The sequence below is a fragment of the Podarcis melisellensis genome, assembly GCF_964234715.1.
Source record: "Podarcis melisellensis genome assembly, chromosome: 8".
In the NCBI taxonomy this organism is placed as follows: Eukaryota; Metazoa; Chordata; class Lepidosauria; order Squamata; family Lacertidae; genus Podarcis; species Podarcis melisellensis.
This window is the reverse complement of record NC_138540.1, coordinates 39546314-39563196: the sequence shown is the minus strand read 5'-3', so window position 1 is coordinate 39563196 and position 16883 is coordinate 39546314. Positions and strand designations below refer to the sequence as shown.

Below are 16883 nucleotides of genomic sequence, written 5' to 3'. Positions count from 1 at the left end.
CATCATAAATGTTAAAAACATTCCTAATCAAATATAATTTGTGCAGACTGAAAATATGAAAATAGCTTAATTATTTTTGCAATACTATGTCAGCATAGATTGGAATGTCAAAAGATTTTCAACAATAGGATGTTCAAGGCTCTATATTTCACATGGCTGGCACTAAGAGTAGAATTTTGTGACTTTGACCAAGAAAAACAAAAACACATTCTGCAAAACTATCATAGTCCCATCTCTAAGACAAGGAATTTCAAAGGTCACAGAAACTAAGCAACATAAACATCTGATACCAGCATCCAAAAAATGGCAAAAAAAATTCTGAAATGAAGGGTGAAAATATTTTCAATAACTACTCTAAGGGTGGCTAACATACATAATACAGTAAAAACAATCAGTAATCAAAGCAGCAGCAGTTGCTTTAAAAGAAGCTGAAGGCCAATGTTAAAAACTGCTGAAACCCTAGGAAACTATAATACTTTAATTTGGCCCCTAAAAGATGTTAAATTTGGGAAACAATGGGTACCAAGTTGAAGTACCCAAACAAACCCCCTTAGCAGGTGGTGACACCTAGGCCACTAATGATTATCTTAATAACTGGACTGGTCTATATGGGACTAAAACATTTAGGGATTTAAGGCTGCCCTCTCATTTACACTCTTCTGGGAGTAACCCCTATTGAACCCAGTAGCACTTGCTTCCAAGTAAACATACATAAGACTACCCTGTAAAGATTAAAACCAGTACGAAGTCTGAATTGTGCCCAGGAAGAAACTTCATCTAATGAAACTTTCAGTACAGGCAATATACATTCATGTCTCAATATACAGGCAATATACATTCATGATCAGTCATGCTTACTTTTCCAGCCCTGTCCAAGTCATTCTCTTTCTTAAAGAAAAACAGATTTCAATATTGAGAAGTGCTGAAGTTTTAACATTTACAAGTCCCTAATAATCAACAAGTATCAGCACTGATCCAACAAGGCCTCAAAACCACTGAATTCTTTTAAAAGAACTTTTTCAAAGCCATCAGTTGGGAGTGAGGGTTTACTGTTAGCTAAAGAAACCATAAAATATGGATTGCTATAAGTTTAACTGGGTTAGTACATTTAAGTAGCAAACTAACCCAAACCCCCAAAGCTGAACAGAAGAAACGAACCTGCAACACATTGGACTTCAAAAGGATTGGGGAAACAGTTGTGAAGAAGGAATGGCTTCTTACCATCATGGAGCTCTCCTGTGGACTTAAGGCCACATGAAATGGTTTCATTGTAGGGTGGAAGCTGTACAGAAAATAAAACAAATGGTTGCATTGGTGGTGGGGAAAGAAGATTTCACCAAAGATAACTTATGTCGGCACTGAATGGAACAATCTGAACCCACCACCAACCACCCTTCCTCTCTTGTACACATATTCTCCTGTGCCCTTGATGATTATTGACATTCAAGTTGGCATGTTGTTGTTTAGTCATTTAGTGTGCCCTTTAATTAACAGTTGCTTCTTTACAATTTGATATACACAGCAGTCTTTTACCAGGCTGACTGATAAAATAAACGCATTGGATATATGGGGTGGGGTGGGGGTGGACTGATATGCTATTGACAACGGTAACAACATTCAAAATTTGAAGTGAAGCAAAACCGTGTGGCAGCATTATAGGGTACTCACTGATCTACACTAAACTAACTTTCTTCTATGCTTTCAACATACAATAGATTTCAACATTTCACACATACAGTGGTACCTCTGGTTGAGAACAGGATCCGTTCCGGAGCCCCGTTCGCAACCAGAAAGGAATGCAACCCACGTCTGCGTGGGTCGCGATTTGCCGCTTCTGTGCATGTGGATGGCGTCATTTTGGGCATCTGCGCATGTGTGAGTGGCAAAACCCAGAAGGAACCCTTTCTGGTACCGCAGGACGCAACATGAAGAAACGTATCATGAAGCAAACATAACAAGAGGTATGACTGTACAGGTAAATAAATTTAAAATAGTTCTTACCTCAACAGAGCAACGAGGAGTCACAAAGAACTGATTAAATTCATCGGGGCTGAATTCCCCAAAGATGTACTAAAAAGTAAAACATATTGTATTTAATTAGATTAACTGAAGTTGATCATGGCAACACAACTTGGCTGTTGTGCATGTTCGCTGGAAATTTCAATGGCCTTTGTCAAAAAGAATCCTGAGAAATCTCTTCATTGGAAATTTGTGTGACCTCTAATTTATACAAGAAGCTGACAATTAGCCAACCACAACTTCTAAAACTGCAAGTAGCTGGTTAACTGAAGGCCCCAGCATTTAAATTTTGAAAGATTAAACCAATTATGCTTATGCTTTTGCTTAAACACCCATGTCTTGTGTATAGCTATTGTAAAGGTTACATATGTAATTAGTGTTAGAAACGCAAGATATATAAGCTAGGCACCAAATGGCTCCTTAAATGAAGGTTGCAGTTGCCAAAACAGAATGTCTAGTTGCCATTTTGGGGCAAGACAGCTCTAAAGTCTTATTTTTTAAATGATGGACTGACTGTGATTGATTCTCAGTTAAACATGTGGATAGTTCAGATGACAACCTTGAGCTAGGTTAAGACCTTTGAGAACTAAAAAAAGAAAAGTCACTTGATCCATGGACAGACCATATAGATACTGGCCTATTTCCCACCTCTTTTTCTCAATGGTGACTGCTCCTGCACAGAAAAAGCATTTTGGTTCCTGAAATTCATTCTGATTTTGTAGATAAAATATAACTGACAGAATTATACAGGATGGGGTATTAGCATGTGAAAAACAGTCCAAATCCAATGAACCCTAGGCATGCACCTCCAGATGGTAGCGATGTTAGGTGCCATCCTGGCATTCAAGCATCTTCACTTTTTCACTCAGTGGAGAAAAACTGCAGTCTGGGGATTCCATTCAAGCAATTTTACAAATGGAGCTTCCAACAAGCAGATGGAGATATGCCACTAATGGTGTGAACATATATGAAGGGTCCTGGAAACACCAATGTATACTGTAGTAGGAGCTCTGGGCAGTATCCTGCGAAGTAGTTTAGTTACTACAAAGGACTTTTAGCTGAACAACGTAACTTATTATCATGCTTCCCCCCAAAAAAATCTATGTTGGGGATTCCCGCAACTATCTGGAGCAGATGGCAGGGCATGGAGGGGAAGGGGACATTTTGTTGTGCAAACAAAAATCTTTCTGCTACTGGAAATACGTCAAGGGATACTGCTCTTATGATTTTAAAAGCTCAAAAACGAAATGTGACAATTTTAATGGCAATGATGCTGCAGCCTCTAATACCAATTCTGCTTCAGCTATAGCCCTGAAGTGAAAACTGCTTTTGGAACATGGTTAAAGTTTTGTTAATCTGTTAAGGACCATCTAAGCAGCTGCTTGATATCAACTATGTAACACCTCAAAGTAAGCCACAACTGAAGTATACTGGAATCCTTTCTCATGTTTCAGTGGATTTCTCAACACTAATCAAGGAGTAACACTCATTTCAATTAAACAATTCAACAGACACAATTTCACACCAAAGTAAAAATAGCTGCTTGCACAAAAACATACTGAATGATAACTTGTTAGAAACATTTTAGATGAAGTCATGCAAAGAATGAAATGCAGTCATGCAGCTTAAAATGCTGTTACACAAATAAAACTTGTTCCCACCACATTTTTCTCTCAGAGGCTTAAATCAATATGTGAAGTGCCTGATATACTACAGCCACCAAGAAAGTGTGTCAAATGAAGCATTATCATCTCAGGTCTGTGACAAGTGTATCCATGAACTTCTCAAAAAGAGATTCAAAATAGAGATGCAATGCCAACTCAACAGACACTTGTGTTATGTACCCTCATCAGAGGAGACCCAGGAGGCCTTGTTCTTACACCAGGCCCCAGGTCAGTCTGCACCCAGTAGCAAAAAGCCAGGACCCTGAGATGAAGCTGAGACTGAACAGTCTGAAGCCCAAGGGAAAGACAGTGCCTTAAATGCCAGGTGGAAGCCTAGTCCATCTGGAAAAGTGTCTAATTGCAGGCAAGGACTCCTCAGGAGTAAAAGCTCCTTAAGCATAAGATTTTCCTCTCAAGAAAACCACTGGAGAGAAGGGACTAGATACATTCTATGTAGCAGTTCTGTGCCCTGTGTCAAACCAGACCTTGAAGTGCTCTGACCTTGCCTCTCATCTAAACCTTGTTGTGAACTCTGCTAGTCTGGACCCTGAACTTGGACTAGCCCTGGATATTGCTTTGGTTGTTGCCTCCTTGGTGCTGCTGCTGGCAAATCACTTGTTTATTCAGGACCAAAGCACTGTGACCACACCACAAACTAAAACACACTCATTCCAGTGAGTTAATTTTTTGCTGGATGCCCTAACAGTCTAGTGCTTCACCTCATTCAGAGATGATAGTTGGTGCCATGAAAATATGCTGTGAGACAAAGGATATACCAACCAACCACAGCTAATCTAAAGTTAATGCAGCAATTTCATATTCTAGCCAAGCTTACCTTGTATATCATCACAACCTTCCCCTGGCACTGACAGTCCCAACTAAACACTACCCTTCTCATTTTGCCACCTTCAATAATGCCCTATTCTGAATGAGACCATTCAAGAGAATTAAGTGGTAGACTACTGAAGTAGAAAAATTGACTGAAACCCTTCAGGATGCAAGAGAGTACCAATTAGTAGTGACGCCTTATTTTTCTACAAGTAGCAAAATTAGCACAGCACTGGACTGGAGCCTTTTCTCCCAACATGCTAGTTTTCCATTTAGTATGAAGTTTCTTTTCTTTTCTTTTCTCTTTTCATTTTTTTACATGAGGAAATATTTAGCAACATTATTTTCCACCTGCAGTCTAATTTACCACCTCTGTATTCAAGTACATATGCATACCCAGCCAATTTCTCTCTCCAGAAGCCCAGTCTTCTTGTTCAGAACCCAGAATGCCGAGACTAACATGAGAAGCTAGGCAGTAGCCAGACTAGGCCTTTCCACTCTGACATGCACCTATGAATTTTGGTCTAATTCTAGAGAAACTATGATAGCATGGACACCTGAAGACATTTTTAAACTATTTACATTTCAAATCCTAAAAGTTATTATGAGTCACATACAAACAGAGAGAGACACTCTGGGATTACCACCCCGACTACCACATCACCATCCGATCTAGGGTGTGAAAGTAGCTCTTCCAATCACAAACAGAATACATGTATAATGCAATAGTCTCAAAAGCTGTGTCTACTGTCTCAGTGTGAAAATCAAATCAGGATGATTTGAGGGTGGAAAAAAAGACAGGGAGTAGTCTACTTGTCCAATGAAACTTTACTCCATACCCAGATAGCATCTGCATTCCAAAACCTGCAAATCCTGCTAGGGAACTCTCAAGGTTGATGAGGAGGGTTTGTGGCAGCCACTACCAGAACAACAAGTCAAAAACATATTTTACCTATTTGACAATTATTGAGGGAAAGGGTTGAGAGATTAGTGGTTTCTGGGGCATAATAAAGGCTTTCTACCAAATAATTATGAGCTAAAAAAAGTGTCAAGCCAAATTAGCAAATTTAAAACAGCAGTGTAATGTAACAAAATGCTACAGTGTGAAGAGAAATCCCAGTGGGTTGTGTCCAAGACATTCCTGCACTTATTTTCAAAAACACACTCCTACATGTGGTACTGTATGACAAACTATCTAGTTATGGCATCTGAAGAACTCTCAATACTACTGGCCACGTTAACTTTTCCAATACAACACTCAACTCTTGTTCTATCTTGATCAAACACAGGCCACCTTCAACTTAATCAGATACTGAGTGACCTAATAAGCTTCTTATAGTCTCACCAGTGAACTAACAGTTCCTGATGTGCATTTGCAAGGGCCTTTCTGACTTCACCTTGGCAAAAATGCCCCACAATTTAATATGTGCAATGTACAAAACAGACAGTAAGCCTATGACACACAGAGAAGTCACTTCAGAAAAACGTTTCTATATATTAGTCCCACCTTTCCCAAAGAGAGAACTGCAGTCACAAATAAGCCTTCCCTGGAAGCTTCCACAGAGTCAAAGCAATGTGCACATTTACTACTAGACACTGTACACTAAAGTTCACTACCACTACACAGTACACACTTTTCACAAGCTGCTTCTTTTGAAGAACGTGAATAATGCACAGGAAAAGCAGGAATTTCTAGTCTCAATTATAACCATGTTTTAGAATTGCTAGAAGCTCTCCTGCCATGAAGCACCATTGTTCCACACAAAGTTCCTTAATCCTGAGTGGTATGTTAAATGGTTATATATAAAGCATTTCAACTGAACAGAAAAAAAAAACTGCAGCTCTAGCAATGCAGTTCTTTCAAACTCAATATCTACTTTGCTGAAGCAGCATTAAACTGACAAATGACTATAATCCAGTGGCTCAAGGCCAGCAAGTTCTACTACAAACAGACCTGTACAAAGCAGACAACAGCATGTAGAATGTTTATGGCAGTAAACTGAAACTGAACTGTGTAGGTTGCCTATATTATTAGGTTCATGTGGAAGAGTTCTTGCAATATGGCAATTTGCAGAAAGAAAGCACATTCTGTACATGCAAAAATGTTAAATGGGAATTCTAAAATATGGCTGACACAAAGATTCAGAGAAGAATTAGAATCAACTTAAGTTAGCAGGTACAGAGACATGAAGGCCCGGGAGGGCCCCCCCCTATCTTTATTCTAAAGCAGGGACATCCAACTCCCAGGAGACTGCGATCTACTCCGGGGGTGGGGGCTGGCAGTGATCTAACCATTTTGGGGAGGGGAACCTGAAGTTGTTCAGCATTTTTAACAGGGGCAAGCGTAAGTTGTTGAGCTTTTTGGGAGGGGGGAAGCCAAAGTAGACCTATTTTTTCCTTGTCGCTAAGCCTCAAAGGACTGAAAGTACAGAACAACATAATTTTGTTGCCATCCAATTCATGCTGCTGCAAATACGTTGGACCCAAAATTCAAAGGAGAAATGCAAGTGACTTTGGAGACCATCTTGGGTGTGATGCATGCATATGTAACAGCAGCCAGTCAGTATCTAAGAAGATGAAGGAGGAGGCGGAGGAGGAGACGACAGAAGGTGAATGAGACACAGCTGTGGGAAGCCTGAGGAAGTACCACCCTTGGTGTCTGCCCATAAAAAGCACGTCCTGCTATGGGACAGTAAAAATGCTAGCAGAGGAGAGGACAGAGGGTGAAGGAAGAGTTTTGAGTGAATGGGGCCCCTCTACCCATCCTTTGGACCCCCTGGGTAGCTCAATAAAGCTGCTGTACCAGGAACTGGGTGCGGAGAGTGCAGCTGAATGGGACACAACTGTGTGCAGCTTGAAGAGGTGCCATCCACCTTAAGCCTGCCCATAAAAAGCAAGTCCAGAAAGAAAGATTAGGGTCCGCTGTTTCCAAGATCTTTTCTCATTGTGAAACTTTTGTGGGTGAGCTGAGTTTGTTTGACCCTGGATGAATCAATGTATCATTTTTATATGTAACTGTGTAATTTTGCAATATTTTGTTAAAGTTCTCTGTTGTTGTTTCAGTTTCCAGTACACTGCTTAAGAGATATTTTACAAATATATTAAGCAGTATAGAAATTGAAATAATAATAATAATAATAATACATTTTTAAAATCCTGTGATGGTATCACTACTTCCACATTTGAATGGATTACAAAAAAAGCAGCACACTTAGGACCTGATGCTGGAAAGGTACTTTCAAATATTGCAAAGTACAAAACTTCTTCAGGTATTTGGCCAAGAAATGTAGTCTGGGATCCTGCCAAACATATCCCTCTTGCAACATGGTGGCAAAGCCTTTGCACAACAAAGCGTCCAGCTCTTGCTACTTACCTACTTCAGATTCCTCCATATTCTGAAGCACGTGAAAGAAACTGGTATATGTTTGGAAATACTGTATACCAAATTAAGAAATAAACTTACATGGGAAAGGGTAGACATGTGTTTCCATCTGGGTAAACTTTCAATTCTTAGAAGTCCATGATAAATATGAAGAAAAAGCAACTGAATACATTTCATTTAGTGAGTTTTGTTTCCCCTACCCTTTTTCTTGACTCTTTTTATAAACAAATTAGTGCTTGACACTATTTGGAAATAATAGTTTGTTAAATTATTATGTTGATGGCTCATCTTTATTGGGGGTTTTCCTGCTCTTAATAAACTTGCAAAACCGTAAGAGAAGATAGACTCCTTACAGTTCAGCAGTTTGTCGGAATAAACTATATTTTTAATATACCAGCTAAATGCTAAACAAAGTTTAGCTTGAAAGCTTTCAAAATGATTTTTCTTCCATTATAAAAAATCCCTTTCTCCCCAAATCCCTCAGGGTAAAAAAAAATTGTATCCTCCAGTGAGGATTCAAAATTCCCAGAAATTTTACACCTATAATGCTGAAGAGCACTAAAATTATTCTACCCAATTGATTTGCACAGAACAAAACAGGCAGAAATTATTTCTCTTCTCTTATGTCATTCCAGTAATTTCACAACAGCTTTCATGGCTACCACAATTTGTACAATACTGCCCATCTAAAAGTAATTCCAAGTAGAAAGCATGTTTTAAACAACATTGCTTATCCAATGTATTTTGCATATAATGAAACACACAATATCACAGTACACAAGTTTTCTTGGTGTAAAGAAAGATCTTTGAAACCTTGGACAGCTATGTTACTATAATAAACCTAGAGCAATGGCATGTTTGCCTTGATGAGGGCTGGTCTGTATATGCAACAGAATATGGTGGTAGAATGGGCTGCACCCCTAAAGGCTGCAGATACAGAATCACATTACTGAAATCTTCCTTAACTTTTAATTCCCAGAAAACAGGAAACCACTCCAGCAAGCAAAGAGGTTTGACTATTCCCGCTAAAGTTCCAGTTTTCCATCTGCAGGATACTCATAGGGGAGTATTCCAAAACTGCATCTCCCCATATACTCTAAAGTGATCAAGTCCAGCCTGTTATTTCATTCTGCTGCAAGCCCACTACTCTAATGAAGTTAGCAATAGTATTTCAACATCAAGTGATTTAGCCCCTGAAAGCTACTGCAACCAAAGTACTGCCAGAAGCAAGAAGATAAAGTCAAGCTGGGGTGGTTTTTGTTGTTGCCTAGCCATTTTCCATAACAAGACTTGATGTGCTAGTATGCAGAAGCCAAGGCTTCTGGACAGATGCTACAGGTAAAGGTATGCTTGAGGGCATACTATGGCCTTTCAACTTTGGCTGCAATCCTAATACAACTATGTGGGAGTTAAGTTTCACTGAAACTAGAGGTACATATTTCCAAGTACACATTTACAATCAGAATGCACAAGCTTGCACACACATCTACACTGGGTAACAGCAAGGACATAATTTTTTGTCAACTGTAAGGCTACATTTTATAAAATGATGGTTGTTTATTTGACTTACCAAAATGTTTTGAGCAGGTAGGTTATTTATTAAACATGTATCTTGCCTTTCTTCTTTTGCTAACTTATTTGCTAGGTAGGTATATGTTATCCTAAATCCAAATGTTAGGATTTAACTGCTTTGCTTTTGCATACTGAACTCCGAAACAAATTTCTATGTAGATTTCTGACAGCCACTGCTCTCCTGTCATTTGTATGCTACTGCAAAAATGCTAGAGTGGCTGGAATTGTCTCCCCTCCCCTGCCAAAGTTTATAAACACTCTAAAAGGGTGAGGGGCCCCATTTTCAGGAATACTGGTCTAAACTCCAAGAAAATCAGTAGCCTTCCTAGCAGTGTCTACTTGGTGCCCCCTAGCCTTAAAATATAGAAAAATTACTATATACAGAACAGCATACTCTAACAAATGGTGAGTGTTTTCATTTAGTTCCAGAAATGCTCATGTTAATATTTTGCTTTTTAAAATTAATTGTACTACTGTAACATCTTAAAAACCCACATATCTGTGCTATACAATGACTAGAATAATCACAATGGAACAAGAACCTTGAATATGCATAACAAGGGAATTAACAGACTTCAGGTTCAGGCATATTTGCCTAATAAGTATGAAGAATGAAAAATCCTGAATATCAGAGAGAAGCTATACTAAGATAAATGAGTGAATCCTGCAGACTACTTTTAAAAAAATGTGATCTATTTTATCAAAGTTATTCAAGCAAGAAAAGTTAAGGTGTACACTTAGTAGTTTGAGAATGAGCCTGTTAAGGAAATTTTAAGCTGAGGAATCCGCATTGAAATCAAAGACTCTAAACTAACAAATTGAAGTTACAGATAGGTAGCCGTGTTGGTCTGCCATAGTCAAAACAAAAAAAAATTCCTTCCAGTAGCACCTTAAAGACCAACTAAGTTAGTTCTTGGTATGAGCTTTCGTGTGCATGCACACTTCTTCAGATACCTGAATCTGAATCTGAAGAAGTGTGCATGCACACGAAAGCTCATACCAAGAACTAACTTAGTTGGTCTTTAAGGTGCTACTGGAAGGAATTTTTTTTTGTTTTAACAAATTGAAGTTAGCCAAGCCTGAAGATCAAACAATTAAAAGAACATTTGCCACTTACTTCAGTGGGATCAATCTTACCTAATGCAGTATTTAAAGAGATGTTGCAAGTGAACAGCTGACAGGTTATAGGTGGAAATCAATTTACAGCAACTATCATTTTGTAATTTCAACATGGTTGCAGGACCTGCACCTGCACAACTTAAGAAATGTATAGCAAGCATAATCAATGTGATGCCATCTAGATGTTGCTATACAATGGCCATCCATCCCTGTATACTAGCTATGTTGGCCAGTGCTGATCAAACACTCTCCAACATCAAGAAAGCACTGTGTTGGCTACACCCGCAGCCTATAACTTACATAAATATCATCTCTAATATAAATTTGCTAGGAAGTCTTTTGCAAACCACTAGCTCTCAAATTCAATTCCACCCCCATCTGATATACAGGAAATAGTAGTAATACTGGTCTAGTTTACAGAACCATTGTCAGAGACTGCAGACCTGACTTTTACCACTTGCCTGTTACTACACTACAGTCTACTGTGCCACTGCTATCATTGTCCTTAATTCCAAATACAGGCGACTCACTACTTATGAAAGGGTTGTCTTCTGGGCACCACACGCATAAGTGAAATGTGCGTAAGTGGAGAGCCTGCTGCAATACTGCTTCCTGCCCAACAGCTGTTGACCAGGGTAACATGGAAGCAGTGAGAGCTCATGAACACCATTTTGGAACCCTTGTACTCCTTTTCTTTTAATAGCTTTTTAAAACTTTCTTTCTGGACTTTTGGCTTACTGGCATCCTCTTCAGGCTCTGGGGAGAGTCTCCTCATGAGCCACAAAAACTTTCCAGCTCTCTCCCACCATTTCAGGTTTGAACTGAATTATTTATTTGAAATTTTTATTTCCCAGTGCCACATGTATACATTGTCACACATGAGTTGATCGCGCATAAGTGGGGGGATTCCTGTATTAGACTGCTGCAGCTATTCATCCATGTACACAAACTAGAAGCTGCTTTATTTTACCAAGTACTGAGATAATAATTTTAAACTCCCAAAAACCAATATAAGTGATCACTATTACTAATTGGTCAGTCCTTGAAGTGGCAAAGAGCAGCGTGTTCATGAGTCAGTTGGGACACCATTATACCCACATGCAAACATGTCACCAGCTTCTCCTAATTGACTTCTTATAACCAGGAACAAATCTATGACAAACAGAAACATTACTGCACACAATGCCCAACAACCCTGAGAAGCAGATTAGGCTGAGAGATTGTATCTTGTCTAAGGCCATCTACTGATCTTTGCAGTTGTTCATTTATGTGAACCTTGGCTTCTTCTAATCAAATCTAACACTCTATTTATTAAAAGATTTCTATCCTACCTTTCAGGACAATCACTCTAGCCACTGCGCTGCAGATACAAAGTACAAAGAATCATGTCCATAAGGTTTCTCTGGCATTAAATAAGTCTAATTGCTTATTACTAAAATAATGTACATAATGGCTTCAACTATAACACCTTCTATTGCTGAAGAAATTAAAGCCTTGTGGAAAGTTCTGAATTTTGAATCCAATGACCACATTTTAATCTAACTATTAAAAATGCTAGAAATGCAAATGCACACTTCCTTCCAGGTGTTCAGAACATCCTGTTTAGCAAAAACAAAAAACAAAACTTTAAATGAGACTACTTTAAAGCATGTTTATCTCATTCTTTATGTATTTTGAAAGGTTTAATATCATCTCTATAAACTTTTCCCACTATCAATCAGTACAGGCAAAATGTTGCACAATCTCCAAATTATGCTGTCATAACACCAACCATAGCTAGCACCAAAACGAAACGAAAAGGGCAAATTTATATGCAAGAGAGGCCACACAGGCCTGCAAGAGCTCTGGGGCTCTTAACCATGATTAAAAGATCAAGCAACAGTCTATGGGACACACACAGCTAGATCTACACCAATACTAAGGGGAGGGTTGAAGGGTACTGCTTTTTAAAAACAAACACAAACAAACAAACAAACAAACAAACCATTGACAGGGTAAATACTGGTATAGCCACACCAACCATGGCCCAAACTATTTACTTTCACTTAAATGTTACATGGACTCTATATGGACAGTGTGTATCTACACACTTCAGTGGTAGAGCAGCTGTTTTGAATGCAGAAGGTCCCAGGTTGAATCTGGCATCATTGGATAGCCTGAGAAGGATCCCCAATCAATAGGGCCACTGCCAGTCTGTGCAGGCAATATTGAGCTAGATGAATTAATCTGAATTTCTGCCCCAAAGCAGTGGTACTTAATGGAACACTGCAGCCACAGCCCTGCCTTTCATGCCAGCCAGCCTGGAAGAAAAATGACTCTGTTACACCAGCTCTCAGACTGGTGCAGCAAGGAGGCCAGATCAGGCCATTTTGGTGTTTGCTCTAACTTCTGTCTGTCCATCCCTTGGGCGGGAGCATTTTAGTGTTACTCACTAGCTGAAGCTCATCCAAATCCCTCTACAGTGGTACCTCGGGTTACATACGCTTCAGGTTACAGACTCCGCTAACCCAGAAATAGTACCTCGGGTTAAAAACTTTGCTTCAGGATGAGAACAGAAATCGCCTGGCGATGGCTTGGTGGCAGCGGGAAGCCCCCATTAGCTAAAGTGGTACCTCAGGTTAAGAACAGTTTCAGTTTAAGAACAGACCTCCAGAACGAATTAAGTACTTAACCAGAGGTACCACTGTATAGCATGGCAGATATGCAATTTGGACTGCTCTATAAAGCAACTTCCTACAGGAACATAGTAAGCTACTTTATACCAACGGAAACCACTGAGGTTGTTTCCAATATTAGTTCTACCCAACCAAGAGTAAAATATTTGAAATTAATGGACATGATTAACTTAGACCCATTAAATTCAATGGGTTTGCTCTGAGTAGAACTAACCTTTGGTTCACCCGTGCTCCATCTAGCGCATATTGTCAACAGCTGCTGACAGCAGCTTTCCAACATTTCAGACAACATTTCCCTGGAAAGGTCAGTGTTTGATCTTAGGCCCTTCTGCACACAAAGCAGATGCTCTACCACTGAACTATGGCCCTTCACTGTAGAAGTTAAGCCATGCCCAAAAGACTAGCCAGAAAGAATGTATACAGACTATAGGTGTCATTTGTGTTTAGAGATGCCAATTAATAAGATCAACCATACAGGTAACACTAAAGAAACACGGTAATAGCTAGTGGATATAAAACTTATACTAAACCTGTATATATATCCCACGTCAGACAGGGACACACTACCAAAAACAGCCTTCCCGAACTGAAACCCTCCAAATGTTTTGGAGTCCAACTCCCATCTGCCTCAGCCAATATGGCTTATGCTGGTTGGGGATGATGGAAGCTGTAATTCAAAACATATGGAAGGCAGCAAGTTGGAGATCTGGCTAAACTGAATCATTCTGGGTGTCAGTAGCCAAACAGTACAATGGGGAACAGCACTTTATTTCAGAAGTCTTTGATGAGAACAAAAAGCTAGGGGAAAACCAAGTAGAACAGTAACATACAACCACAAAATGCCTACACTCATGTTTTACTTGTCATTTAATATATTTCTCAAGGCACTGACCAAAGATCCTCTACAAATTTATTAAAGAGCCAAAGTCAAGCATTAGATCCAAACAGCAAAGTAGTAACAGTTCCAGATCGAAACAACCAGGCATCATACATAGCAGAATTCAGATTATGATGTAGAAGATACCACCATGTGTCTCAGTTTGAAGACTCATATCCTATCTCTTTTCCCCCCTGAAGTATCAAGTTATATTTTCTAACTAGCCAGACAAAGATTCATTGCAATTGTACCTCAAGTTCAATATTAATCTCCCCTCCAATTTTCTCTGTGAAAACAGCACTTAGTATTTGCCACTGCCTGGGAAGGGGTTTGTATTACTCCATCTACAAACCAAGACATCAGATGAATCCCAAATCTAGAAATTTGATACAAAACAAGTTATACTGGCATTTAAGTAACATTTCCTCTCTCTTGAAGAGATAACCTTGTTTCTTTGAAATCCCAGGGGTCAACATGATCCATCATATTAAGATGGTATTTTTTATATATAGGTCAGACTACTGGGTACTCTAGGGTTTGAGTCACCTTCATCCATAGTCCGTGACATAGCTGCTTTGTGCAAGTCATACAAATTCATTTTATTAAAACAATGTCCTTGTCCTTCAGTGTCCAGCATAGTGTGTCCAGATCCTCCACTTTACTTTAGTGAAGCTGACTGCAGATTGTTTTGCAGTCTTGTAATGTTTTCAGGAAGGCCTGAAGGTGGAAAATCCTGCCTCAACACAAGTTTTTTCCAATTACATGACCTTTAGATGCAAGTTCTATGAGCAAAAGAAATCTTCCCAGTTATTTGTGTGTCCTATGTATACCCTATGTATTCACCTACTACCAGAGTGCAACAAACAAATATAAAACTACTGGCAATTAGCACCTGTCCAGTACTTTTAACTCTCTTGCATGTCTGGCAGTCTGTGAGCAAGGACTAAAACTTCCAAGTTAAGCATGTGAGAACTAAAGAGTGAATGAATGGATGCAAGTCCGTGGGCACTTTTTTCCCCAATTCCCTCCCCTCCTCTACAAAAAGCAATGCCTACTTTCAGTGTTTCCCTACCTTCTGCACTTGTTGCCTCCATCACTGGCAAAATTTCATTTCTTACCTCCAAAGTTTATCTACCCACCCACTTAAAAAAGGTATAAAGACTGAGGTTACAACCCATGCACACTAATCTAGGACCAAAGTCCTATTATGAATGTAGTATAATTCACTTCCTAATAATAATAAGCCTGCTCAGGGATCAAGCTGGAATCAGCCCCAGCTAGCATGGCCAGTTATCAGGTAGATAGGAGTTATAGTCCAACAACATTAGCAGTAAAACTCTTCTATACCTGAAACCAGGGAAACTTACTCCTGAACAACAAAAAAGGTAAAGGGTGCCTGGCTGAAAAGCTGCAACAATCCTATGCACTCTAAGAGGCTTACTCTTGAATAAACCTCTACCTATAAACTTTACCTATAGGTAAATCCCTATGGCTGAACCTAGGGAGACTTGCTCCCTCAAAGCACGCTGTTGGGTTTCCTACCAGCGCACTCTTACCCAGGAGCAAAGTCTCATGACTGAATATTGGCCAGTTTCCCTAACCTGCTCAGAGAATCAAGCTGCAAAGCTGCAACAGCACAACCCCTCCTCCCGCTTTAAACTGCGAGTTAAAACAAAACAAAATGGAAAGTCCTACCAATGGGTTTTATTCTCCGAATAAAGCCGCTCAAGCAAATTCATCCTTACTAATGTATCGATGAAACCCCCCTACCCATGTGTGCTTGAAACTCGGGAGGGGGTATAAAATCCCGCATGCACAATATTTTAGGCGTGCTCTTCCATTAAGGTCAATAGAGAGATCTCTCCCCCCCCCCCACACACACACCCGCAAGTTCTTCTTTCCTGCTCAATTCCAAGTAAAGTGTGCAATGGGATGGCTGCCTTTAAACCCCTCGCCTGGCTGTGCTCCTCCGCGAGCACGCGCGCGCCCCACCACCAGCCCCTCCTTTTCATCATGCACAGAGAGGAGAGAGAGGCGCCCCGTGGCTTAGCGGGGAGAAAGCCCTCCCGCCACAACCCGCTCGCTCGCCATGACACACACACACACGACGCGATGAGCCTGCAGAAATCGGCCGGGTAGGCCCAGCCCTTGCCAAGCCAGGCACACACGCAGCGTGCTCCTGCCCCGAGGAGGAGGAGGAGGCGAGGCCTGGCCGGGCCACAGCGCGGAGGGGAAACCCTTCATTCAGGGAAAGGGAATAAAAGGTGGCGGCCTCCGGGCTCGGCTTGAGGCGTTTACCTGCGCGCCGTGGACGGCCATGGCGCCCCCGTCCCCGCTCGGCGGGGGAGGCGGCGGCAGCAGCGAGCTCAGCGTCTCCCTCAACGCCTCACGCTGCTGGCCCCGCCGCCGCCATCTTCTCTCTTCGCGCACACACACCACACAGGAGAGGGCGGGCAGCGCGAGGCGGGGCGGGTAGCTGCGCCTGCGCAAAGACGCGAGCGCAGCTAGTTATCCTGGCTCACGTCGCGCGCTCCGGTGTCTGTCCCAGTCGCGCGCGTGTGTGCGCGCGCGCCCTGACAAAAAAGGTCTCTTGTCGAGGATCTCGCGTTCCTTCCCCGCGCGCGTGCGTACTCGGTGATTGCCCGAGATTGACAGAAGGGAGGGAGGGAGGCGAGAGGCGGACACGTTTTTGCGCGCGCGCGCAGCTGCTTCGTCAAGCGACCGCGAGAGAACGAAGCGGGGGTTAG

The 16883-nt window shown here is 40.9% G+C and overlaps 1 protein-coding gene across 2 annotated transcripts in view; it reads right to left on the bottom strand.

Moving 5' to 3' along the window:
* The window catches only part of USP10 (ubiquitin specific peptidase 10), a 34212-nt gene extending 17573 nt beyond the window's left edge, over positions 1-16639 (bottom strand). Inside the window, exons 1-3 of one of the 2 annotated variants that reach the window (XM_081924037.1) lie at positions 16435-16639; positions 2002-2070; positions 1159-1282 (exon numbers count right to left, since the gene is read on the bottom strand). In XM_081924037.1, coding sequence (XP_081780163.1) covers positions 1159-1282; positions 2002-2070; positions 16435-16455 — 214 coding nt within the window. In that variant the 5' untranslated portion in view covers positions 16456-16639. The remainder of the gene's footprint in view (positions 1-1158; positions 1283-2001; positions 2071-16434) is intronic. The other variant, XM_081924036.1, reaches the window with a different exon arrangement.
* Positions 16640-16883: the final 244 nt, after the last annotated feature.